The sequence below is a fragment of the Populus nigra genome, chromosome 8 (genome assembly GCF_951802175.1).
Source record: "Populus nigra chromosome 8, ddPopNigr1.1, whole genome shotgun sequence".
In the NCBI taxonomy this organism is placed as follows: Eukaryota; Viridiplantae; Streptophyta; class Magnoliopsida; order Malpighiales; family Salicaceae; genus Populus; species Populus nigra.
Window position 1 is genome coordinate 13,457,414 of NC_084859.1, and position 27,422 is coordinate 13,484,835.

General features: G+C 38.2%; 2 protein-coding genes across 8 annotated transcripts; one reads left to right on the forward strand and one right to left on the reverse strand.

Annotated features, from left to right (window-relative positions):
• Positions 1-1,228: 1,228 nt before the first annotated feature.
• LOC133701536 (uncharacterized) lies at positions 1,229-9,577 on the reverse strand. The gene is made up of 9 exons (XM_062125472.1): positions 9,420-9,577; positions 4,885-8,262; positions 4,705-4,785; positions 3,646-3,798; positions 2,751-2,914; positions 2,509-2,656; positions 2,231-2,353; positions 1,921-2,008; positions 1,229-1,619 (listed from the first exon to the last, which is right to left on the reverse strand). The coding sequence occupies exons 2-9, from the start codon at positions 8,146-8,148 to the stop codon at positions 1,441-1,443; spliced, it is 4,200 nt and encodes a 1,399-aa protein (XP_061981456.1). The 5' UTR covers positions 8,149-8,262; positions 9,420-9,577; the 3' UTR covers positions 1,229-1,440.
• Positions 9,578-11,134: 1,557 nt separating this feature from the next.
• On the forward strand, positions 11,135-25,570 carry LOC133701583 (protein CHROMATIN REMODELING 4-like). 7 transcript variants are annotated; one of them, XM_062125539.1, is made up of 13 exons: positions 11,135-11,513; positions 11,688-11,774; positions 12,169-12,380; positions 12,959-13,288; positions 14,559-14,660; positions 14,786-15,556; positions 16,123-16,230; positions 16,351-19,125; positions 19,861-20,015; positions 21,291-21,405; positions 22,244-22,326; positions 22,623-23,283; positions 23,383-25,570. In XM_062125539.1, exons 4-13 carry the CDS (start codon positions 13,079-13,081, stop codon positions 25,393-25,395), a joined length of 6,993 nt encoding a protein of 2,330 aa, XP_061981523.1. In that variant the 5' UTR covers positions 11,135-11,513; positions 11,688-11,774; positions 12,169-12,380; positions 12,959-13,078; the 3' UTR covers positions 25,396-25,570. The 7 variants fall into 7 exon arrangements, with proteins under 7 accessions (XP_061981523.1, XP_061981525.1, XP_061981522.1 ...); XM_062125538.1 differs by lacking the exon at positions 11,135-11,513 and adding an exon at positions 12,793-12,873 and having other exon boundaries at positions 11,525-11,774; XM_062125543.1 differs by lacking the exon at positions 11,135-11,513 and having other exon boundaries at positions 11,525-11,774; positions 16,351-16,381; positions 16,460-19,125.
• Positions 25,571-27,422: the final 1,852 nt, after the last annotated feature.

Consider the following 27,422-nt stretch of genomic DNA (forward strand, 5'->3'; position numbering starts at 1 on the left):
GATTAGGATTATAAAATTAACAAGTTAACTATGATCGATTCAATATGTTTTTATTTTTTTTTAAATATCATCTTGATTTTTTTTAAAATCAAACTTTTTTTTTATTGATTATTTGGGTTGTTTTTGAACTTATTAAATTAACCGGATCATATCAAGCTAATATTTACATGATTTAATTTTTTTTTACAAAAAGTATTAGCAAAACATGAATTTTTTTTAATGTTAAAAGAAAATTGATCTAATCGGCAATAATCTACTTTTAATTAACAAAAGATGAGTGCATGCATTGTGGATTGTGTGTAGACTCTTCATAGTGCAGTGATGATTTTGACCTTGGTTTTGTATAATATTTGTTTAAAAAAAAATGTAAAGAAAAAAAAGATTAAAAAACAAATTAAAATTAAAAATAATAATATAAATAGATCGAGTAATAAATATTCAAAAATGTAAAAAATAAAAAATAATATTTAAAAAAATATAAAAAAAACAGAAAAAAACGATGATAAATAAATCAAGTGTAAAATAATAAAAAAGTCAAGTATATAGAAAAAAAATAAAAAAAATTGTTTTTTATTTTTTTAAAAAAACTAAAAATTTGCCACCGTATCTAGAATTTACAATTATACCATTTCTACACCAATTCCCATAAGGAATTAGGCAAAATTTACAGTATAATCATGCAAGATGATTACCCTAATCTTGGTAGGTTACTCCATGATGTGTGAAAATGTGTGACTAAGGAATGAGGCCTGGACAAAGCATGTCCTGATACCATCTTAAAGTTCCCCCCCTGATGAGGTACACAGGCATCTAGTGCCAAGTGGCAATCATGCACTGAGCTGGGAGTTATACACAATATGGTTTTCTAGGCTCGAACATGAAAGGGGGCGATGCTAGTTAAGCTAAATGAACTTCCCTGAGGAAGGTTTCATTTACCATTTTTCCGAGGATCGGGCAAATGGTGTTTTCTAGATATATTGAGCGTAGAGTCTCGGACCATACATAGCATGTATGGATGGACAAGGGTTCTTTTTTAGTTTTTTTGCCTAAAATCAGGCCCGGGAACTCAAGGCTATTAATTTTAGGTTCATCAATCCCCATGAGTTGTTAATGCAGGCCATACCAGCAAGCAACAGGAAAAAAGAGGAAAAAAAATCAACAGTGATCCATAAGAATGCTCCACCTCCCGTACAAACCGAATGAAGGGCGTATAGACACTATTATAGAGTTCTGATATGAAGTTCGTATATGCTATAGACAAAAATAATAGCTTTACATAAAGTTCACTTCTTCCAGTTTCTGCACAACACAAAAATCATACATTGGGAGCCCCTTCTCCCTCCTCTTGTAGATATACACAACCTTTACGAAATAAACTCTTTGAGATTGTATTTCATGACAATGGGCTAAAAAACACAGCAAAGGAATTGGCAAGCATCGCTACTTGGGTATCTGTTTAGTTTGACATGCGGCTGACATGGCGCGTAAGCGCCTGGCGATCTCTGTGAATGATGGACGGGCCATGGGATCAGGTGCCCAACACTGCTCCATTAGCAATCTCCATTCCGGGTCACAAAAGCTTGGTACAGGCGGTCTCAAGGTGTTATTAACTATGCCTCCTGCAGGGGAGAGGGACACAGAGAAACAACGAAGAAGAGACTTGTTAACTACGAAGCAACTCCAGTATCAATAAAAAGTTGTGACAATTATTTATTAGCAAACACCAATTTATAGAATATTTGAGGTTATAACACTGAAATCAATACGCCTAAACTCTTAAGAAAATCTAAAATAACAGCAAAAATTAGGTAACGAACATAGAAGGCCCAGGCATCAGTGCCCGTGGAATATATCAGCACGCTGTCTGCTATGGTGATTCAAAAGTGTATCACTTATGTAACTGAAACGTTTCATGCATACCTATGATTGCACCATAATGCATATTGGCATAAGGCTCTTCACCAGTGAGAATCTCCCATAAGACAATGGCGAAAGAGAACACATCAACCTGCCAATAAACAAAGAGGTTATGAGCATTAATTGCATAATCACTGTTCTTATTTGACCAAAAGAAACAATATGCCAAAAGTCAATTTACCAACTTTCATGTAATTCTATAAGCATCTAGATAACTTGCATTGTTAGAAGAAAAAAAAAAATCAAGGCAGACAAAATCTGATGGAGATGTAAACATGCATTTTTCACAACATACAAGAAATTCGTTACTTGCCTTTTCAGAAACCTTACTGCTGCTACCATTCAGGAGTTCTGGAGCCATCCATGGAAGAGTTCCCCTTACACCACCAGTAACCAAGGTATTCCTTTTGATCTTTGACAAACCAAAATCACCTACCTGCAAAAACAGAAGCATTTATGTTATGTCTTAAACATTAGTTTTGCTTGACCAACTAGCAGCTAAGTAAATAAGAATTTAGAAATCAGACTGGCAGTAAGTAACATTTATCATATATATGGAATCCACCCACACAGCAACAGTACCACAGTTACCTTGCAAATAGGTCGTAAAGGATCCTTCAGGTTGACAAGCAAGTTGTCACATTTCAAATCAAAATGCACAATGTTCTTTGAATGCAAATATTCCATTCCAAAAGCTGCATCCATCGCAATAATCAGACGCTTACGATGATCAAGATGCCTATACATTTATGAAGATTAAGTTAAACAAGAATAAAGTTAACAGCGTGAATTGTGTAGTGCAAGTACAATGACCTTCAACACAGAAATCTTACCTGTCCTTGCTAAGTAAAACATGTCTAAGAGAGCCATTCACCATGAACTCTGTCACAGTGGCTAGTGTTCCTCCTGGTCCATCCTGCACCACTCCATAAAATGCAACAACATTGGGGTGGTGAAGCTTTGAAAGAATTTCAGCTTCACGCCAGAACTCCGTGGTCTGAAAAATAAAAATACTGGTTACAGATGCAGAATGAAGAAAAACAAATACATATCCTCCAACAGGTAGTGCCAAAAATTTTTTTGGTTACTTTCATATAACTAAAGGTTACTGAAACCCTAGAACAGCACCTAGACAATCCAGAAGTTAAGGCATTCAAAGTATCTGAAATGTACCACATTCCAGCCTTCTAGCCCAAATTTGACCTGGGATGCAAAATAAGGTTTAACAACTGCCTAAAATTTTTCTTATTTACAAGTCAACTATTTACATGTTTCATTGTTCATTTAAAAAGATCACTAGAATAATAGTAAGCTCACCAATGTTTTAAATCTCCTAATCCTAAAGGAAATGTAACAATGAAAGGATCCATATATAATGTAACAGACTTTATTCAGAGATGCTCTGATGACCTTTTCTCATAATGAGAACATATACAAGCCTATTCTGGTATGAAAAGATCTTATAACCATGGAATAGACTCGGTTATTAGAGTATAAATTATAAGTTCATAATCATTTTGGGCGGAACAAATTTACTAATTCTTCAATTCCAGTTCGTAAAAGGGATCTTGACCTAAGAAATAGTTCTAGAAGCTTAAAAAGGGTACCTTGAGAAATTTCCAGGCTCATTGATATTCCTGGTATACTAGATGCTATCACACATACATGTCAATTATTTTCAAGCTAAATTGTTCATTAAAAGAATCACTAGAATGAACATAAGCTCACCAATCTTTCTTGTTCTGATGTGCGGCCGGTGAAGCAGCTCTTTTTTATTCGCTTAATGGCAACATCTGTACCCCTCCATTTTCCATGATAAACAGTACCAAATGTGCCAGACCCCAATTCTCTCAGCTCTTCCAGGTCCTCATTTTTTATGATCTGTGACGAGAGAGAAAATTTACACAAATAAAAGAAATCCTCAATGACATTGACTGAACATATCCAACACTAATGAAAGTAGCGAGTCTTAGAAAATGTCCCATATAATGCATGACTAATAGCCCATATAATGTATGACTAATAGCATGTTACTAGATGTCCCAATATGTACTTCAGGTGCCAAAAAGTGAAACAAATAGCAAGAAATGAAATCCACCAGGTCATTCAACAAGAATGTCTTGACATGCCAGGCCATTCCCCATGATCATGCGACATCATATTGTTTCATATATTTTGTTTCCACATTTTAAACAGAGTTGGACTTCCTGAAATGAGTTTTACATGCACAGCACTGTGGAACAAAACAGTGATGTTTGACTAAAGAATGATGTGTTTCCCTAACACCAGCATTCTCTAGCCAAACATTATCAGTGTTAATGTTGTCAACATCATGTTACTTATATCCACTGCAGTGAACGAAGCAGTGTCAAGGAAACACAACCTGTTTTACTTCACATTTGCCACTGCAAAAACCACCCCTCCAGTGGGTTGAATTATTGGCCATGGATCTTGCCCTCCTGGAGGGGAATAGATGGTCTGAAACAGTCCATTTCTCACTGACTATAATACTCCTTTTCTCCTTTTCATTTCTTATGGTTTCTGCAAAAGACATCAGAGCAGATTCTAGATACAAGTTGTGCATTTTTCAGTCCTTCAATGCTTTATCAATACTATCCTGTTCTATTAGAACAATAACTTGTCTAAACTAATGATATTTTCACATACGAGAATTTCCAAACGATAATCTTATACAATGCAATTTGAGTCTGCAACAAACAAAATTTTCAGCTTCCGTCACACACAGCCATAGTTAAACAACAACAACATCACACTGAAAGAAATCACCTGCAAGGTGCTAATATCAAACTCTCCTAGAGAAAGATCGACAAGATGTGTGCCAATGTTTCGAATGTCCAACTTGCCACCCTGACGGTAATAAGAAAATCAGGTGTAGTGAAACAATAGCAAGAGGGTTAAGACACAGGGATTATCAAACAGATGAAATAGAAAAACCCATCAATGTACCTCATACTCTGATTCAGGTATTCTAGCATTCATCCCATCCAACCACGCACTCTCAGTGCCTTTCAGCTCAAAATGACCATAATCTGCATGGGAATCCATGGTGTTTGGTCCAACAACACCAGATGTCTCTTGCCGAACATCTTCCTCAATGTGAGGCAAGCCAACTCCATCAGACTTTAAGGGTGGATAACTATAATCTATGGGAGCCCCTCCTTCAACATTTGTAAGCGAGGATGAATAACTCAGATGGTCTTGGTCTATAAGGGAAAAAACTTTCCTGGCAGACTGATCTTGAGCCAAATTCTGAAAGTAAGACCGGCGTTTTGGGTCATGATTCTCCATGTTCAAGCTCAAGCCCACTCCATCAACATTCACTGGACTGACCCCAGTCTCATGGGTTTTCGCTTTTGAGAAAATATCAGACAGGAAATCAGGAGGAAACCGGTCATTTATATCAATACATATGTCTTTCTGCTCAGGAGCGCCAACACCAATGCTGGGCTCCCCTTGAGAAACAGCTCTAACTGGGCTTCCTGTCCATGCCAGAGGCTGCACACACACCTTGGTGTTGTTCCCATTGTTATTGTCAGCACCAAAATCAGTTCTTTCAAACTCTTGAGGCCCCAAACCAGTCTCATGGATTTTTGCTTTGGAGAAAATATCAGACAGGAAATCAGGAGGAAACCGGTCATTTATATCGATTCGTATGTCTTTCTGCTCAGGAGTGCCAACACCAAAGCTGGGCTCCCCTTGAGAAACAGCTCTAACTGGGCTCTCTGTCCATGCCAGAGGCTGCACACTCACCTTAGTGTTGTTCCCATTGTTATTGTCAGCACCAATATCAGTTCTTTCAAACTCTTGAGGCCCCAAAGCAGGATCTTCCGGGTGCTTACTAGAAGTTCCCTGACTTGCTGTGGAATGTGTCAACCCAGCTGCTTTGTTATCATTGATAGAGCGATCAGTGTAGTTACCTTTAACCTGGGAACCTTCATAATCATCCACTGGATTAAAAACAACACGTCTCAATTCAGATTTCTGCACGTTTGACCCTAGACCTTGAGCAATATTGGGATTTACTTTACTGATGTTATCAGCATATTCTTTATACTTTTCAAACTGAGCGAGTCCATCTTCAACAGTCTGGGGATTTGCATAACGTGATCTTGCAGATGTGCGGGGCTGGTCAGTCTGGGAAGCCACATTTCCTTCATGCAACTTATCAATCGATTCTATAACTGGTTGAGAACCAGAACGTGCTTGAGTTATTAGAATCTGAGGATCAAAAGAATCTTCAGATTTTGACAAGCGATTTAATTCTGCCTGCTCCCTGGGAATTCGCTCAGAATGAAAAACCCGATGAGAAACCACAGATGGTTCAGGATAGCTAAAATCTGTTGGATCAGCCTCAGAACCCCCATATCCTGGGGCAAATGGATCACCAGATGAATGGAAATGGTCATCCCTGTTATTTTTTATCCCTTCAGTCACAGCATCAGTGGGCATCGAACCGAGTACAGCTTCTTGGGGCCCTTTATTAGTTTTCATGAGCTGCAGTGGTGATCCTACTTCTTGCATTGAATTGGCAACCGATACTTCTTCTCTAGAAGTGTAATTTGGAGCAGAACTATCATGTGGATGCAAGGAAACAGTATCATTTTCCACTGCCCGAATTTTAAAAGTTTCATTAAGCTTCTGGAATGAATCATCCCGCTTCATTTTCAATTCCTTTTTAGCTGCCTCCTTATCCATAGTTTTAACTTTCTCAGGTTCATTTATTTTCTTTCCTGAGCTATCTCTTTTGAGTTTTGTATCCTTTACAGACACTTCTGCATTTTGCACATGAATGCCACTATACAGTTTCTCTTCTCCCAAAACCCCCTGTTGTGTTGGAGGATACACATGGAAAGGCACTCCCACTAAATTTTCCCCAACTGTTGCATGGTCAGGAAGATGAGAACCAAAACCAAATTGAATTGGGACCGGCAATGGATTGACGCCCTTTCTATCCACATGGGAGAAGCTCTCAATAGGTTGCATGGATGATGCTGGGCGCTGGCTATTATCTCCACGGTGCATTTTCTGGCCATGGTAAGGTTGTGAATTAGATTCTTGGGCACTAGATGAAATCATCGGCACTGGTTGAGAAGATTGAATTGTTGATGGCAGCATATTAACAGCTGAAGATGGGACATTACTGCCAGTAAATTCAGCTGCAACTCGACTGCTTTCCCTCTCAACATTAAGACAGAGCAACTCATCCAAATTGTTCCCAGATGCACTTGCCAGATTCATTGAGTTCTTCCTTGAACCCAAGTCCATACCATTTACAGCAACTACATATTGAATCTCAGAATTCTCACCCTCTCCACTTCCTAGGCCAAACTGGGAGTCCTCTAGATCATTGCAAGAAAAAAGGAACATCCTAGGCTTCTTTGACCCCCCATCTTCTGATACATTGCATTCTTCCATCATGTTCTGAAGATCCTCATCACAGGATACAGAAACCAACGCATCCAGATCTTCACCAGGAAGCTGATATTTTATAGTGTGAGATTGATTGTAAATTGCCACTGTTTTCTGCATAAGCTCCTGCCAAGAAATATTTTTGCTTATTCGGATAATGCGCGTTTCGCCCCCAACATATCTCAGCTTTCCATCACTCGGACGAGGCAAAATTGTACCACCGAAGCTGCAGAGAAACTTCAACTTTGTTGATGAACTATCAGAAGCTCCTGAAGATGGATAACCATGAATTCCTCGACTGCTGTCATTTCTCGGTGAGGTTCGCGGTACTGATGGGACAGGGTCATAATAACTTTGATCTTCATTAACAGAAGACCCCTTCCTGTCAGACTCCTGGTTCCGAGCTTTTTCAACCGAGCTAATCATAGAGATGTCAGCCCCACTTTCAGAACCGATATGGGATATTCCCAACACACCCTCCAGTCCAACATAGCTAGTTGAACTATTAGGATCAATGTGAGCACTTGGAAAGAACTGTTGCCTGGGGTTCACCCTCTCCCGCATAAATTCAAGAGCGAATTCCTCACCAGTCTGAATGGAGTAATTTAGCACAGGCCTAGCTCCCATTGACATGTTGTAGTCAGGAGGTCGCATGTTAGTATTAATATTAGCTGATGGATCATGGAAAAATCTTTGGTTTACAGACCCCTTCCCTTCATTTCTAGCTTCCATGTTATTGGATTGAATTTGTTCATAGTTTTTCTGTTGATCTACCATGCTTTTTCCCAGATTCCTGTCCATTTAAATCAACTGCACCAGCAAGGCAAGATGCCAATAATGCCATATCAGTACAGAAACACTCATATGGCCAACCAAAAGCTTTGCTTGGAAAATGACATCTTAGCAGGAGAAAACCTGAAATGGGAAATAAGATCTTGGCAATGAGAATTACATGGGTAATTCGAAAGCAAACACCTAGTATGAGCAATCTTTAGGAAAAGAAGATATTTGGTGCAACAAGACAGAAAACTTAAGAGCATTTCAAATAGAAACAAACACATGATCAAGGGATTATTTGCTATCAAAGGTCAGTAAATTTTACAGGAAAGCCCCCCCGTTGATGGTAGAGTTGCACAAAGTAACATGGAATAGATAGATCCACCCACTTAAAGAAAGAAATAAGGGGATTAATTTTCACAGAAAGAATACAAACATGCATGCCTTACGACAGAGATGGATCTGCCTAAAAAAATTGTATTGAGCTTATAGGTCATAAGATTATCAGGTGCTTCATTTCCATGTCTTTGGCAAAGAAGACCTGATACTGAAAACTTTAGATGTGGTTACTTTTCCTTGTCTTTCTTGGTGGCCAAACAAATAGAAAACTATCAGTTACATTCAAGAATCATCGTAGCTACCACTGAAACACCACAACTCAATGCCCCATGAATCAATTAAGTGATGAAAACAGATTCAGTGATGCTAATGAGAAATTGCCTTAAAAAAACAAATATAACTGCAGACAGTAACTGTGTTGGTACAGTCTTTTAAAGACACAACTCAATATATATCAATCATACTAAGAAAAAAAGGAAATCCCAGATGGACAAGTATATACAATTTTTACCCAGAAAAAAAAAAGTCGAAAGACAAAAACCATAATTAGAGAACTAAATTATTTAAATCTACTTGAAAAAACTTGATCACAACATAAGGACTGAAAAATTATAATCGGGTGACTTTGGAAATTAACAAAGACAAAACAACATCAAACCCTATCAACGACTTGCAAATTGAAATCAAGCTCAAAGAAGTAAACTTTAAACTCTTAAAAAACCTAAATCAATACCAAATATAACCCACACAAAAATCCCACTCAAAAACCCAAAACTCACACTGATTACACCTCAACTTACCCAAAAAGAATTAATAGTAATACGTGAACACAATTATTATAAACTAATCACGATCACAGCTTGAACAAATAAGAAAGATCAAAACTCTTAAAGTAAAAGCTAAACTTTTAGCCAAAAAAAAGAGTCGATGAGAAGTGAAGAAATAAGAGGGAGTACCAGAAAATAGAAGCAAAGACAGTAAGTCAGCTTAGGAAACAGCCAGACTCTGTTTTTCTTTCTTTCTCTCTTGATTTTTGTGCGTATAAATATAGAATGTTCTTGTTTTTATCCTTTCTATTATTATTATTAAGGTTTTATTCTATCATTTGTGTGGGTAAATGAAGTAGATCTGTCAATTTTTATTTGGCCTTTTTTTAATAATATATATTTTAGGGGGCAACGGTGTAATGGTGATTTTTATCTTTAAAAAAGCGGTATTTACGGAGAGATAAATGAAAAACACGCGCGTGTCAATTACGCTCTAGTTTCTTCTTCTGTTCCGTGTTTTTTTTGTTTAAAATTAAATATATTTTTAAATTTAAATTAATTTTTTTATATATTTTTAAATCCTATTAATATAAAAAATAAATCTAAAATTTTAAAAAATATTATTTTAAAATAAAAGACATCTTAAAAAAACTGAGTGCATGCCTTGCACAAAGCAATCATCTGTCATCCATCATGTTATGTTATGCTTAGTTGTGTAGGGTCCCACTTAAAAGCTTGTTGGTGATAGAGTTTTTTTTTTTTATTATTTATATGGGGTGTTTGGGCTAGTTTGCGCGCACCACGACTATTCCTCACAGTCCACTGGACATCCTGCAAGCCCAGGAACAGGTTATGCACCGCTGGGGTGATAGGCATGCACATAGAGGGTCGAACCCGGGACGGGGGCGGAACAAATCACACAGTTGATCACAGTAGCTAGGCTCTCAAGTGCGGTGATAGAGATTTTTTGTTTTCATTGATGTTAGTATTTCAGGATTATTTTTATTTTTATTTTTGTTTTTATTATAGCAGTAACTGTATTCCAATTTCCAGGTAATGGGAAATGAGTCTCCTCCCGGAACGACCCAGAAGATCCAGTGAACTGTTGTTCTTCGCAACAAATAAAGATTTCAACATGACTGGGCTCTACCATAGTATTAATAACTAGTGTGGGCCAGTTGTTTATTAATAAAGATTTCACTAAATGAAGGCGGTGTTTATTTTTAAAAATTTATGATTTTCTTTTTCTTGAGATTTTGAGTTGTTTTGATATAATGATATAAAAAATAAAATTTTTAAAATAAAAAAAGTTGTTTCAATCCACACACAAGATTACTAAAATCCAGTTCCATTAAAAGAAAATAACTAACATGTCCACGTTACGCAGACAGACGTGGTGAATCATCCAATGTAGTCATGTCGTGTTCCATTAGAAGAAATCACGTGCACTCCACTGTTGTGGTAAAATCATATCACATTCACTGTGTGTGTGTGTGTATATATATATGTATGTATTGATAGATAATGGTAGAAATAAGCATATATTTTAAGCAGAAACAACACCATAAAGAGAGAGAGAAAATATACAAGTGCCTAATGATGAATATTCTAAATTGTGTTCGAGCTAAATGATCTGAATACCAACAGCATCAAAGAAAAATTCAGATTCAAAAATAAAAAAAGTAAAAGAAATCCAAGAAACTATTCGTATACATGGGATGTTAGTACAAAATGGTAGAAAATTATATATATATATATATATATATATATATATATATATATATATATGGGGAATGAAAATAGGTATATACATATACAATCGATAAACACTAACATCATGGGGATAAAAAAACATGAGCTTGTATATTATGCTGACATTTTATGAAAGTTTGGGTAGAATTAGTGGCGGCAGCAGCAGCAGCAGCGGTTAGTGCCTCCGAATCGGTGTGCAAAAAATAACGATGAATATTTGAGCCTCACCTTCTCCCTCCTTCTCTCTCTGCATTTTCTTTCTATAAAATGCAACGCAACCAGAGAGAGAGAGAGAGAGAGAGAGGACGAGGAGTAGGGGACTCGTTGGAGTTACATTTAGAAAGACACGCAAGATCAAATGAGGAGAAAAAGGAAAGGAAGGAAAATTTTTGGGAACATGAACCCAGCTTGAGACACGTGGCAATATATAATTTGGTAGGTGCAATTTGACGGGCTTTTGCTAGCTTTCACTGTCTCTCTCATGCGCTGAAATGTCAGAGTGTAACCCCGTCCTATGACCCCGGCGAAACCGTATCCTTCTCTCTTTCTCTCTCTAAATGTATTGATTGTATATATAAAGAGAGAGCTGGTGGGGGCTTTTTATTATTTTAATGTTGTTTTGCTATTTGTGTCTTAGCCTTTCTCTCTCTCTCTCTCGCATCTCATACCTTTCTCTCCTTAACTTCCAAGCCCTAATCCCTCCAGCTTTCTATAGTGTGTATCTTGCTTAACCCGTCAATTTCTGAGGACATTAGACAGCAAAGATTGGTTTTTGATCCACAACAAAGATTGGTGAGCTTGTTTTCTTATCTGGGTACTTCTTATTTCTTTGTTTGAAGTTGGTTGTTGGGTTAATTCTACGAGTGGTTTCGATATTATGTAGTTTGAGCTAATTTCCTAGCTGTTTTGATGTTTTTATTGCTTGATTTTGGAGTTCGTGTTTGTTTTATTGATTGCTGCCGAATTGTTTGGTGATATGGAGTTATTTGGTACATGGGTTTTGAAAAGAATGTGGTTTCATCGAATAGTTGATGGAATGGGGGGTTTTTGGTTTTGAGTGAATGCATGTGCTTGGTCAAGTTCCTTATGTTTGGATTCTTCAATTTTGGCACTCTATTTGTTGTTTCGTTTGACATTTCATGGTTTTGATTGCTTAAGTCTGAACAGCTAATTGATTTCACTACAGAGATTGTGGTGGCTTGCTTCAGCTGTGCTGTTCTAGTGCAGTGGTTGGCTTTTGGTCTCTGTGAAGCTTGTATGTATTTGTTGGAGCCAATTCCAATTTGGTATTGCGAATTGTAGCAAATGCCTGTCAATCTCCTGCTACGAGGTCAACAAATAGGTAGTTGGTGATTAAGCAAGTCAATGGTTTTGGTTGGTTGTGCTTTGAGTCCGGAGGTGGGTTGTTGTCATTGTAATACTTGCATTGGGATCATTTCTGCAATTTGAGTCTTTTACTTTACCGAAACTAATCTGATGGGTTAAACTTTAGTGTGAAATGCTAATTTTGGATTTTCATCTACGTGACTTGATTTCGCTAGTTTAGCGAGAAGATGCACCCCCTTGCAATTATTACTTAGTGTAGGACTTAACTTTTTGATGATCTGGTATCATATCCTTTCCTAAATTGCAGGATGTTACCTTTCGCTGAGGAAATAATAACATGAGTTCTTTGACGTGATAGACGTAGATAATTGCGGTGATTAGCCAATTTGAAGTCAAAACCTTGTGAAGTGCTTGTTGCTTTGTGCTGCTTTTGTTTGAGATATCATGCAATTTTAACTCTTTTTTTTCTGTTGGATTTGACAAGGTCTGATTATCTGTACTGAACACTGATTATGTCTTGTACTTCTCTATGTGGATGCTGTCAAAGCCAGTAGGCAGTATTAAAGTTAGTCACCATTTGGTTCATTCTAATTTGTTGTTATCCAATGTTGCTATTTTCTTATTGGAGTTCCTTTATAAATGTTCAACAGGATGCTGAGGATTTGTAGTGGATTAAATTGCTCTTTTGGAGCTTTGATGCTACTTCCTATCTGATGCATGGCATGCGTTGTGGGGATGCTTCTGGCAAATGTAAAACAAAGGATTAAAAGATGAAGGATAACGGCTCAACAAGTAGCAAAATGATAAGCAGAAACTGGGTCTTGAAGCGAAAACGAAAAAAGATTCTATATGGACGAGTTGTTTCTACTAGTAAAGAAGATAACCTGGAGTCTCCAAGGAATACTTCTGCTGCTAAACGCAGGCCAAAGAGTGAACTAAGTTCTGATCTATCTACATCCAAGAAGAAAGGAAATGATGGGGTGAGTTATCCTTTTGTTCTATGTAGCATTCTGTTGGATTGATGTTTCTTCAGCTCAAAAGTATAGCATAAAATCCTTGATAGATGGTTTATGAACACATTTTTGCTCTGATTTTAATTGAACAGGCAGTTTACTTATCATCGGTTTTGAATAATAAAACCTTTTCTGATAATTTATGGAGCACATTTTAATTATATTATCTTTGTCTCATGTTTTGGGTTTCTTCTTCTATGCTCAGTTGCATGGCTGTTTATGATCATCATCTGGATCCAATTTGTCTTACAAAAACATCCATGTGGCTTGACAGTCCTATGTGTTTGGAACCAATTCCTTTTTATGAATGGGACTTTCTTCCATATAAAGCCTGATGGAGCTTCAATTGGACATTTTAATTAGTCAGTTCTTCCTTTTCTTTGAGAATTGAAAATATCATTTCATCATGGCTTTAAATTAAATATTTATTACTGAAACGGGACTTTGGTAACATAAAATAGCACAGGAAGTAAAAGAAATCCTGTACATCCCTATTAGGGCTAAAATTTGGCTGTAGAGTGTGTTCTGTAAAAAGCAATGATCCTCATGAAATGCTCTGTTGAGATCATGACAGGAAGACCCCCCTGATGTGAAAATATTTACTTGATACATCACCAATGCTTTCCTTTAAATTTTAGTTCTAGGTTTTACTAGAAGAAGTTTCAGGTTAAAATCCCCCCATCTCATTGATTCCAATCAAATTAAGGAAACTGTTAGTAAGTGTTTTGAAGAACCTTTTCTAGCTTAGTCTTTTTTGCAATTGAACATAATTGATGTCTTTGAGCAGAACAATAATCTAAGGATCTTCTTCTCATTTTTCTGGAGCCTTTCCTGGAATTATAAATTTTCACTACATGGGGTGTTCCAAACCTAAATACGACGCAAGCTTTCTGGTTGTTTTAGCGAGTAACTTGTCTATGGATGGTGGCACAAGAACAATGTGGGAAGTTTTTTGATCTCTTTATGTGGCAGAGGCGTGTAGCTGGTGTTCACAATCCCTCTCTCCCCCTCGTCTATATTTTTGATGATACCATTAGGATTCTAGATCGCAAGTTAAAATCACATGCCAACAAAGTTCATTTGATATGCTATTCCCTCTGTTCATAACTTATTTCCGTGGTTAATTTTGTTGTTTCAGCAAGCTACTCATCTTTATAACTATTTGGAGTTGAGTGTCTTGGGTATGTGCTTGCATTTACTAACTCCTTGTTACCTTTTAATAAACTTTGCCTTCCAGTATTACTATGAATGTGTAATATGTGATCTTGGTGGCAACTTGTTGTGCTGTGATAGCTGTCCCCGAGTGTATCATCTACAGTGCCTTGATCCACCTCTAAAGGTATTTTCAGTTGTATTGAAGCTGCATGCTGATGATTTTCTTTCTGTTTTTCCGTCCTGCCATATTTGATGATATCAATGACTGTTCCCTCATATTTTTAATTCTTTTTTATTCATGTTCTGAAGCGCATTCCAATGGGAAAATGGCAATGCCCAAAGTGCTCTAAAAAAAGTGACCCGCTGAAGTCCATTAACCCACTGGGTTCCATTTCAAAACGTGCAAGAACAAAAATTGTCACTACAAATTCTAGGACTGGAGTAAAGTCATCAGTCGCTGACAAAGTATCTGCTCTTTTCGGAAGCTCCATTGTCTCCAAGCGAAGGTCCTCCTGCAAAGGGAAATCTGTTCTAAAAGTAGGATCCAAATCCGTGGAAAAAGACCCAGATTCCTTGTTACATGTATCTTCTAGCTCCAAGCCAAGTGATCCATCTGCTCTTGGTTCTGTAGATGGCACTTCATTGCATGTGAACATTGATGAAAAGAAACCTCCTGCATCTCCAAAGGAGTCATCAGCAGGGAAGAAATCAATTTCCCTTGCTGACGAACTTTCGTCTCGTTCTAAACTTACTGAATCCGAGCCAAATAATGAATGTTCTGGTGAGAAGCTTGTCTTGTCTTGCGATAATGGATCTCCAAGAAAGAAAATTGTTCTTGCAATTGGTGCAACCTCTGAGAACAGGAAAAGAAAGCTTGAAGGCTGTAGTGTGGTCAGTTTTAAGAAGCACAGGACCAACAAGGGAAAACGCACTTCCAAAAAACATAGATCCAAAACCAATACTGCAAGTTCCGGGACTCATAAATCGAACCAGAAACAGAAAGCTGTTAATCATGAGGTTTCTGTATTTTTGTCAGCAGAAGATGTTGAACTCAAGAACTTAGATTTGCACAAGGATGAGGTAATTTTTTTTTCTATTATTTTTCATTTTCCCTTTAAAGTTATGTGGATATTTCATCAAGCATAAAATACAAGATAGTAACAATAACGGTTGGTAAGTATGACTATGTGCCTGTACCTTAGGTCATTATGTGCTTACCACATGTCACTGGTTATTGCTACATTAAATTCTCACTCTTCATTAGTTGTTAGCACTGTAACAATAAACCACTTCATCTGTCTGGTTTTGCATTATTGATGTTACATGCAAGCTGGCACAGTAGTTTGTTGTTGGCGGTGTTCCTACTGGCACCATCTACCGTGGGCAGATTATTTCTCTCCACCACCGTGTGCTCATAGAACCTCCATCTATCTTGGATTTAGGCTTCACACTAGCAAAATCAATAAATGATGCAGTCAGCCCAAACATATATCCCTTACTCAAGATCAGTACTTTACAATCATTGTCATCTTCTTACATGTCAGTACTGTTCCTCTTGTCATTCTCAGCATCATTGTCATTTATTGCTGTTGCATGCCTATGTTTGGTGTTATGATTATTATGAGTAAATTCATTTATTTCATCAGAAGAATCCCGTGGAAGTTGCACAAACATTAGAAGAGTCATATAAAGCAGAGGTTCATGTGGAAGAAACCCAGAAATGTGAAGATATTATCATGACCGAACTTCAGCAGGTGAATCAGCTATATCCAGAAAATTTGTAGGCTTTCTTCTATTAATCTCTTAGATATAGACGAATGCTTTCTACTTGAAATACTTGAATTCATACAATATGATTTATATCCACATTACAGGTTGATCGGGTATTGGGTTGTCGGATTCAAGGTGATAATACAAGCTCGTCATGTGTTACATTTCAGATTACCAAAAATGACCAGCTTTCTGATGAATTGCTTATTCCAGAGTTTGAAAATGGACACCTAGAGGTAAAAGCTGTTTGTGATGTGGATTCAGATGTGGGGATTGCTGAAAATCATGTCGAGGGTCATCCTGACATTATTGAAAGTTCTGAGAAGGATGTAAGTGTGAAGAATGACATCAAAGTGGACACAATACGTGTATACAGAAGATCTGCAAGCAAAGACTGTAAAGGAGGGAACAACAAGGATTTACTAGGGAAGGATGGAAAGGATTCAGGTTCTGGAGGCATAAGTGGTACGGATCAAGATGAATCTGCAATAACGACAGAAGTAACAGCGAAAAGACATGAAAATCCTGTGATTGAAGAAACCACTGATTTTTGTTTGAAAGGCTCTAGGGTTCAAATTTCTGAAGTTTGTGAAACGCATGTCTCTCCTAAAATTAAAGACAGAAAAGAAGATGTGGAAATGAAAACTTGTGGTGGTGAAAATAAAGTACTGAAGCCTACCATGGAAGAACCAATATGTGTGAACAAAGGGACAACAGTTTATGAATTCCTAGTTAAGTGGGTGGGGAGGTCTCATATACATAACAGTTGGATTTCAGAATCCCAGCTAAAAGTTCTTGCAAAGAGAAAACTAGAGAATTATAAGGCTAAGTATGGAAATGCTGTGATAAATATCTGTGAGGAGAAGTGGAAGCAGCCCCAGCGGGTAATTGCTCTCCGTGGTTATGAGGGCAGCAGGGAAGCTTTTGTAAAATGGACTGGTCTTCCTTATGACGAATGCACTTGGGAAAGTGTGGACGATCCTATTCTCAAAAAATCAGTTCGTCTGATCAATCAGTTTGATCAACTTGAACACCGGGCGTTGGAAAAAGATTCTGCAAGGGATGATCTACGGAAAGGGAGGTGTGATGGTCTGCAAAATGAAATTGCTACTCTGGTGGAGCAACCAGAGGAGCTAAAAGGAGGCTCCTTGTTCCCTCACCAGCTTGAGGCATTGAATTGGTTGCGGAAGTGTTGGCATAGATCCAAAAATGTGATACTTGCTGATGAGATGGGGCTGGGAAAAACAGTATCTGCTTGTGCTTTTATTTCATCTTTGTATTTTGAGCTCAAAGTTTCTCTTCCCTGCTTGGTCTTGGTTCCACTTTCGACAATGCCTAACTGGCTCTCTGAGTTTGCACTGTGGGCTCCCAACTTAAATGTTGTGGAGTACCATGGGTGTGCAAAAGCAAGGGCCATGATTCGCCAGTATGAATGGCATGCTAGTAATCCCAATGAGATGAATAAGAAAACCACTTCCTACAAATTTAATGTTCTTTTAACTACTTATGAAATGGTTCTTGCAGATTCCACTTATTTGCGTGGAGTTCCTTGGGAAGTTCTTGTAGTTGATGAGGGCCATAGACTTAAGAATTCAGGGAGCAAGCTGTTCAATTTGCTCAATACGTTCTCTTTCCAACACCGTGTTCTTTTGACTGGTACCCCTCTTCAGAATAACATTGGTGAGATGTATAATTTGCTCAATTTCTTACAGCCAGCTTCATTCCCCTCTTTATCTTCCTTTGAGGAGAAATTTAATGATCTCACAACGACTGAAAAAGTGGAAGAACTGAAGAAACTTGTTGCACCACATATGTTAAGAAGGCTTAAAAAGGATGCTATGCAAAATATCCCCCCCAAGACGGAACGAATAGTTCCTGTTGAGTTGTCTTCTATCCAAGCTGAATATTACCGAGCAATGCTAACGAAGAATTATCAAATGTTACGAAACATTGGGAAAGGAGTTGCACAACAATCGATGCTAAACATTGTGATGCAGCTGAGAAAAATTTGCAATCATCCATATCTCATACCAGGTACTGAGCCTGATTCTGGGTCATTAGAATTTCTTCATGAAATGCGAATAAAAGCTTCGGCCAAGCTGACTCTGCTGCATTCCATGCTCAAGATCTTATACAAGGAAGGGCATAGAGTTCTAATTTTTTCACAAATGACCAAGCTTCTTGATATCCTTGAGGATTATTTGAACATAGAGTTCGGCCCTAAAACATATGAGAGAGTGGATGGTTCTGTATCAGTCTCTGATCGCCAGACAGCAATTGCAAGATTTAACCAAGATAAAAGTCGATTTGTTTTCCTGTTGTCGACGCGCTCATGCGGCCTTGGAATCAATTTAGCATCCGCTGACACTGTCATTATTTATGATTCCGATTTCAACCCACATTCTGATATCCAAGCTATGAATCGAGCACATCGAATTGGGCAATCCAATAGACTTCTGGTGTACAGGCTTGTTGTTCGTGCCAGTGTTGAAGAGCGCATCTTGCAACTTGCTAGAAAGAAACTAGTGCTTGATCAGCTCTTTGTGAATAAGTCTGGGTCTCAGAAAGAAGTGGAAGATATTCTACGATGGGGAACTGAAGAACTTTTTAGTGATTCTTCAAGCATGAATGGGAAAGATAACAGTGAGAATAATATCAACAAAGATAAAGATGATGCAATAGCAGATCTGGAGCAAAAGCAGAGGAAGAGGGGTGGTGGCCTTGGGGATGTGTATCAGGATAAATGTACAGATTGTGGCAACAAGATTGTGTGGGATGAAAATGCAATATCAAAGTTACTTGACCGCTCAAACCTCCAGTTTGCAACAACTGATGCTGCTGAAGGAGATTTTGAGAATGATATGCTTGGCTCAGTAAAGGTGAGTGTGTGATTTGGTTGTTACTTTGATCTGTTCATTTGTTCCTACGTCAAAAGTATTCACATTTTGCTCTTACAGGTGACATGCTTATTTTTTACTATTTTATTGGAATACGACTTTTGCTTCATCAGAATCTTTGGTTGAAATATCATTTCTTGGTGCCTTGGTGCATCTACCAAAACCCCAGTTTATTTATTTAAATTGGAATTTGTCGAGTTAGATGCTCTGGGCAATATTCTGATGCTACAAACGGTTGTAAATTTACTTTGAGTAAAGTTAGGCTTTCCCTTGTAGAAATTAACAACCATATTTCCCAGGCCTTACTGTTTTCTGTTGCAACTGTTTGTTGCATCTTGCCCCATGTATGATGAAAACATGTGACCAAGTTATTTGGAGGAGAGTGGCCCCTAGGAGTCTGTATATTTCTTTTCTTAGTTTGGCTCGGTTTTGTTTGAACTTTCCTTGTTCTTTTTTTCAGCCTCTGAAAAATTTATTCCTTAAAATAGCTATTTGATGAGACTTTCTTTTGGTTTCAAAATGTTTCTGAATATATTCTTTGGATTGTCTTATTATTGCCTTTTTGGTTGCTGTGTGGATTTTCCTGGTTCTTTTATTTATCTTAATCTTTTCCATAATGTTGCATCTTTAATGATTAATTCTAAAGAGGACTACCACAAACAAAATTATGTTTACTGCTGGTTTTGATTAATAATCTCTCTGCTTTTTTCTAAGCAGTCCTTGGAATGGAATGACGAAACAACAGAAGAGCAAGGGGGAGCTGAATCGCCAGTTGTGGTTGATGATACCTGTGGACAAAATCCTGAAAGGAAAGAGGAGAATGTGGTAAATGTCACTGAAGAAAGTGAATGGGACAGGCTTTTGCGTGTAAGGTAAGGAGATTTACCTGTGGTTGTACTTTGTCTGAATTTTATTCTATAATACATGGAAAAGTGAACAGGCTGTGTTGGCAAATGTATTGTTTCACCATGATTGAACTATATACTCATGATTTTTTTAGCGACTCTGGAATATTTTAAACATGCAATTCTCTTCATGTTATTGTTGTCTTGTCACTCATTCTTAAAAAAAAATAATCTGTATCTTATGACTAAACTAGTTATCCATCCACGCCGCTATGAACCATTTTCTGGAACCAGTCAGTCTGTTGCTTGATTTATTTGATCGAAAGACTTGTTAAATCAGTCAAATTGAGGTGCATTGATTGGGTTTATATTAATAATACAGTCTATTAACAATTCATTTGGTCAATTGGTCAAAGGGAGGGTTCAGTCCAGTAGAGTATATTTATAGGTAGACATCCCAGCTGTTCATGTGTGGTGATGTTATCCTGAACTGCTAGTGGCCTTGTTATTATATAGCAACTTCAATTAAGAATTGCAGTGATTTCAAAATTTTTTTGTTTCTGGTGATTTTGCGACACCTGAAGTAGTTTTGTGTTCTAGGAATTACTGTTTGTACGGTGAATCGATTTGACCATGTTTGACCTTTGATACTGCTTTCTGTTGTAGAAGTCCACATATAAATTATGGACACCCACACCCATCCAGTCTGAAGTCCTTTACATGGAAAAGTGTCCAGTAGATCCTTAAAGTCTTGTAATTTGGCCATTTATCTCTCTCTTTGTCATAGTTATTTTGTTATTTTGGTTATTGTTTTAGAAGAGTAAAGTCAAGTTACCCTGACAGTCAAGGTTCCACGGGGTTATAATAGAAATGAATTTTAGTGATGGTTTTTTTTTTCTTCACATGGTTTAACATCTACAAAGAGTTATGATTAAAATTATATGAAAATTTGTTTTAGTCTCAGTGTCTAGTAATCTTTTTCTTTAATTCCTTTTTTATTATCATTCTCACTTCATGGCTTCCTCTTTCTTTACTAGGGAAATAATACATTATAACTTTCCAATTCTTATTTTGTTCTCCTGGGACACAGTTTTTTTTTTTTCCCCGCATTGAAAAGCAATTGAAATAATTACTCTCCAACATGTTAATATTTGTTTCTTATTCCCCCTTTTTCCTAATAACCACATGCATAATTCAAATGATTCATGAGATAAAATTACCATTACTCAGTTATTCTGTTTAGTGAAATGTATTTCACGGGAATGCTTATTTAAGTTTCCTGTTTGTTTTACTGGGTTTTAGATGGGAGAAGTATCAAACTGAGGAGGAAGCTGCTCTTGGTCGAGGGAAACGCTTGAGGAAAGCTGTCTCTTACAGGGAAGCTTATGCTCCGCACCCAAACGAAACATTGAGTGAGGTACTTCTATTTGCTTCCAAGTGTAATGAATACAAAGCTGGTCTATTATGTTGCCAATGAAGGTTGGACCAGAATGGTCTCTTAGTTCACATGTGATTTTTTATTGGGCCATAGGCTGATTTAGCTTTCCCCTTCTTTTCCTTTTTCTATAGTGTTTATGCATGCCTACATTATTATATCTCTTCCAGAACTTCGGATTAGTATTCCAAACAAACTGAACCGCTTCCTTTTCCCTTTCCCTCATCCTCTCCCTCAGCATTTGATGGAAAAACATTCATTATTATCCCAAAAAATTGGAAATGGTCTGAAACTATGGAGATTGGTAGAATGGAGTAGCTTCTTATGTCTATGGTTTTCGCTGAAGATTGCAGTGCTGACCTCATGCAGTGAGAGATGAACCTTGGTTACCATTTTGGTCTTTGATATTGTTTATTGCAAGCCAATGCACATGCTCAGTTCAGTTTTATTTGCTTCTCTCCAGTTTACTCTTGGTGTCACTCCTTTCAACTGTCTTTCCTTTTGCTTCCTTCTCATATTTCTAGTGCGTCCAGCTTGAAGCTGCATGGAGTAAGATTTATTTTACATAAAAATTTTTGTTTTTATTAAAAACCTAGGCTCGTAAATATTTATTTTTTTCAACCGGAGTGCACTTTTGATTTACTTGCTACTTGTCTTTTCAATGATTCAGCAGATCTCTCAAAAATGTAACCTTTCATGTTTTCCACCAAGCACAATTCGTTTGTTGTCATAGTTATTCTCTTCTTTTCTTTCCTTTCCTTTTCTTCTTTTGATTGTAGTTAGTCATAGTTTCAACTATCAAGTTCAACTTTAAATGCAGAGTGGTGGTGAAGAGGACCGGGAACCAGAAGTGGAGCCTGAGCGGGAATATACACCAGCTGGAAGAGTTCTAAAGGCAAAATAGTAAGTTAAATTTCTTCACCCAAGAAACCCATTGCTCTGGACTCATCATCATCAACAACAACATTCTAGCTGCTGTAATGTAAAGTATAGGTATGGGGTCAAATTGGACCTCGAGTTAAGATTATTCTGATATCTTACCAATCAAAAAAATAAAAAAATAAATTAGAATCGTAGGACTTCATATTCTTGAAACATGTGGAAAATGTCATGCTACTTGGACACAGTTAACTATGAGGAAAATAAGATTTAGAAAAATAGTTGACATCATTCGTTTCAATTTACTTTTCTTTGAGCAGTGCTAAGCTTCGTGCTAGACAAAAAGAACGCCTTGCTCAGCGGAATTCAATTGAAGTATTTCATCCTAATGAGGGGCCTCCTATACCTGAGTTGGTTCCTCATTGTCGTCCTGCCAACAACACGGATGGGAATCAGGCAGTGGAGTTTGCTCAACAAGGCAGGGATAAAAAGTCTTTTGTGATTGACTTAGAGGATTATGAGTTCACTCAGCCAGATGCAACAAGGAGTAATGCCGATGCAACCATAAAGTCGGGCCACCTATCTAATCATAAGTTGAGAGGTCATCTGGATCTCTCTATTAACTCTCTTGGACACCCCTCTGACACAAAACTTCCAGCTCACCAAAATCAGGGCATGGGCAATGCAAACTTGCTTCTTTCCAACAACCTGTTACCAGTTCTAGGACTCTGTGCTCCCAACGCCAACCAATTGGATTTGTTGCACAAAAACTCTTCAAGATCCAAGGGTCGACAAAGCAAGCCAGTGACTGGGCCAGAATTTCCATTTAGTCTACCTCCTTGCTCTGGAACATCAATTGAGACGGATGTAAAACATCAGGAGACTACATCAGACAAGCCAAAATTGCTAGATGCATCAGCTGAAGTTTTGCAACAACGTCTTAAAAATAACTTATCAGATGGTTGGCACCCGTTTAGTCCGGTATTCTTTGTCTGTCTCTCTCACACTTTGTTGACTTTGTTAATCTCTAAATAAAACTGACCTATTTACTTATGTACACATATTTTATAATTATTGCAGTGTCCACCACCTATATCACATGGGAAAGATTCTGATCGTTTGGAAGGTTCCAGTTCCAGTTTTGCTGGTTTTCAGGAAAAGATGTCACTGCCAAACTTGCCTTTTGATGAGAAATTGCTGCCCAGATTCCCACTTCCTTCCAAGAGCATACCTAGTACATACCATGACTTACTACCCAGCTTGTCCCTGGGGAGAAGACTTGAAGCTGTAAATGACTCTATGAGAGACCTTCCAGCAATGCCATTGTTGCCCAATTTGAAATTTCACCCTCAAGATGCAATAAGATATAATCAGCTGGAGAAGGAGGTTCCTCCCACACTGGGTTTGGGTCAGATGCCATCCTCTTTTCCATCATTTCCTGAAAACCACAGAAAGGTACTTGAGAACATAATAATGAGGACTGGCTCTGGATCCAGTAGCTTGTACAGTAAGAAATCAAAAGTAGATGTCTGGTCTGAGGATGAACTTGATTTCCTTTGGGTTGGTGTTCGGAGATATGGAAGGGGTAATTGGGATGCCATGCTTAGAGACCCCAGGTTAAAATTCTCGAAGTACAAAACTTCAGAAGATTTAGCAGTTAGGTGGGAGGAGGAGCAACTCAAGTTTTTGGATGGGTCTGCTTTCCCATTGCTAAAGACACTGAAGGCAACAAAGTCCTCCAAATCATCCTTGTTTCCCAGCATTCCTGAGGGAATGATGACACGGGCTTTGCATGGAAGCAGACCGTCAAAGTTTCAATCGCATCTGACAGACATGAAATTGGGTTTTGGTGATCTGTCTTCTAGCCTGCCACATTTTGAGCCATTGGATCAACTTAGTTTGCGGAATGAGCATTTTAGCCCAATTCCAACTTGGAATCCAGATGAACTGCAGGCGAATTTTGTTGGAGATTCTTCAGCGGGACCTTCTTTGCATGTTTCCTCTGAAAAGCCATTTCTGCTCAGTTCTTTTGGAGCAAGCAACTTGGCTACTCTTGGTTTGAATTCCTCAACCAGCTTTGATATACAGCGAAGAGAGGAAGAATATGAAACCATGAAGTACGGAAAATTGCCTAGTCTTCTGGATAAATCAGTACACATATCACGGGATTCCCAGAATAATGTGGGAATTGGTGAATTAAGCAATTCAGGTTTGTTCTTGCACCCAAGTAAATTCCTGAATCCAATAAATTCAAAGGGTAAAGAGGTAGTTGGAAGCAGTTCCTCTAACAAGTTGCCTCATTGGCTTCGGGAAGCTGTTACTGCCCCTGTTAAACCGCCTGAACCTGAGCTGCCACCCACTGTATCAGCAATAGCACAATCAGTTCGTGTACTATATGGAGAAAATCAGCCAACTATTCCTCCATTTGTTATTCCCGGTCCACCTCCCTCCCAACCAAAGGATCCAAGATGGATTTTGAGGAAGAAAAAGAAGCGGAGGTCACATATGTTCAGGCAGTTCCCCCTAGATACCGGGGGAAGTACCCAGGATTTTAGATACGGCATCCATGGCTGTAATGTTGCTTCCACCTCTATCCCTCCATCGTTAGTTCCTGAAACTTCAGGCCGCCCATGGAATGAGTCTGACCTTAACCTGCCTCTTCCTAGTTTAAGCAAGATGAATTCATTGACTTCATCTGCTTATTTAAACGTACAGAAGAAAACAACCATGGGATTATCCCCCTCTCCTGAAGTTCTTCAATTGGTGGCATCCTGTGTTGCTCCAGGCCCACATTTAACCTCTGGTTCTGGTACAACAAGTTCAAGCATCCATGAAAGTAAAGTGCCCATGCGAAAATCTCCTGGCCAAGTTGGAATGTCAGATTCACAAGTTGCTTCGGAAGAACGCAAGGATACAGAGCGGTTGCCACCTCAGGTGCAGAGCATGCTTCCAGAGAAGAGACCAGACCAACCTGATAGTGGTGATTCAAGCAAGACCGAGTCAGATTTTTCTCCAATAAAAAAGCCTGATGTAGAGGACATATCTTCTGAGGGAACTGTATCAGATCATCCTTTGAGTGATCATGAACCGTAGTTAAGGTATGGGATTGAAATATGGAACATCATTATTCTTTGATGCAGGCTCTCCAGTTAAGTGCTCAATTTTTTGTAGGCATGACTCGATGAGTGATGAACTAGCATATATAGGATCATTTAGGACATCTTGTTTTAAGTTATTGCAAGAGAATGAAATATATAGTTTCCCCTGCTGGTATTGCTGCATCAGTCAAACTTGCTTCCAAATCTAGGGGTTGTTTTCCTCCTCACCCCATTGAAAAGAATCGGGTGGATTGCATCGCGACAACGTAAAGTAAATCATAAATCTCCTCTCTGTTCTTGGGCCCATCTATCCATCATTTAAAATTTAAACATGATGTCTCCGTCGAACCTGTAACTCTAATGTAGTTGAATTCTTGAAGTGGCTTTAAGCAGTAACACTTCTTGTCCTGTTGAAGATGGCGTGTGAGCGTTGAAACACCATTTCTTTGCAAGACTGGGGACGCATCATTTCATTCCCCCTGCTAGAGACCAGAAAGCGAAAAATTATCCTTGTTTTACTAGAATAGAAACCTTGATGACAAATTCAATGATGGTCAAATGCAACGGATCATGAGTCTTCTTCATACCTGTATACCTTATTTTATTTTATTTTTTTAGAAAAAAAGGTTTAGAAGGACGCAGTCTTGTGTTTTTAATTATGTAAAATCATGATTATGCCTACCAATGATCACGGATTTTTGTCTCCCCAGATAACCTACTTCATACACCTAACAATAATTCTGCTTTGGAGATGGTAGCTCACCCTGCACATGAGTACACAGCCCCCCTAAAAAAAAATATGGTCCTTGACATTCCCGATGCCCTTTGAATCTCTACGTCTAGCAGATACGGAAGCTAACTTTCAGGCTTTTCACCATGGACCTATGGCTGTGATCGCATATACCTGTTGCCTCATCACGTATCATAGCATCTTGTGCGGTAATTTTGGGTACAACTACCCAACTAGAAGATTAAGAAAGCGAACTTTTTATCATTACAGAAATAGTTTTGGATTTTGATTAATTATACAGCACCTACTCCTCAATTTCACCATATTTTTCCTTTTCTCCTGTATCCATTCCTTCACATGAAAGCTCAGCTGCTGAAGAAATATATATAAAAAAAGCACCGCTCTATCAAATTAGTATTGTGGGTAAATACCGCATAAAAGTACAGTAAAGCCCCTACCCATTTGAGGCTAGCTAGCTAGCTAGCTTCTCTCTTCCGTGGATAATAACTAACTCTCTTTACCTAGAAGAATAAAACTTAAGATGCGATCAGATCAGATCCTCCATTGAATGTACACACGATGCTCCATCAGAAGCGACTAAAGCCTAAGACAAGTTAACTTCCAAAAAACAAAAGAAACCAAAACAAGACAACAAAACATGGGACTAAACAGCGTTAGTTTATTCTAGTGAGAAGTGGCCCCTAGTATTCTTGAAGAAGAGGATGTAGTACTGATCCTGCTTCTTGATGGGTTGGCCACAAACCTTGACGTGAAAGCACAGAAGTGGTAGTAATCTTCATCATGCCCACTTGTATCAAAATTGAGAGAATAACTCAATGGATCATACCGGCACTGGAATGAAGATTGCCTACTTGCAGCGGCAGCGCGTATCACTCTTCCTCTCTTCTTTAGCTTCTTCAAAAGCTTTGTTAGACACCCACAAAAACAATTTTGTGAACTGCCAATATTTTCAACGGTCTTACTTGTGGTGGCAATGGTATCAACACCACCAGTCTTGGTGGTGGTTTTTGACCACCAAAGGAGCAACATTTGCGCCATTTTGTATCTAGAGTAGCGGTGGTGTTTGTTGTGAGTGGAACCGGGGGAGGAGAGACTTGGGAATTGGAAGCTACAATGGGAGGTTGTGACTTGTGCGAAAGTTGGAAGAATAGTAGAATACATATAGAGGGAGTCATGGGAGGAGGTGCACTTACGGTCCAAGAGGGAGAGTGGGGCTTTGTTTTTTAACTGATGAAAATTTGTTATTTTTAACATGGAATTTCATGCAAAGT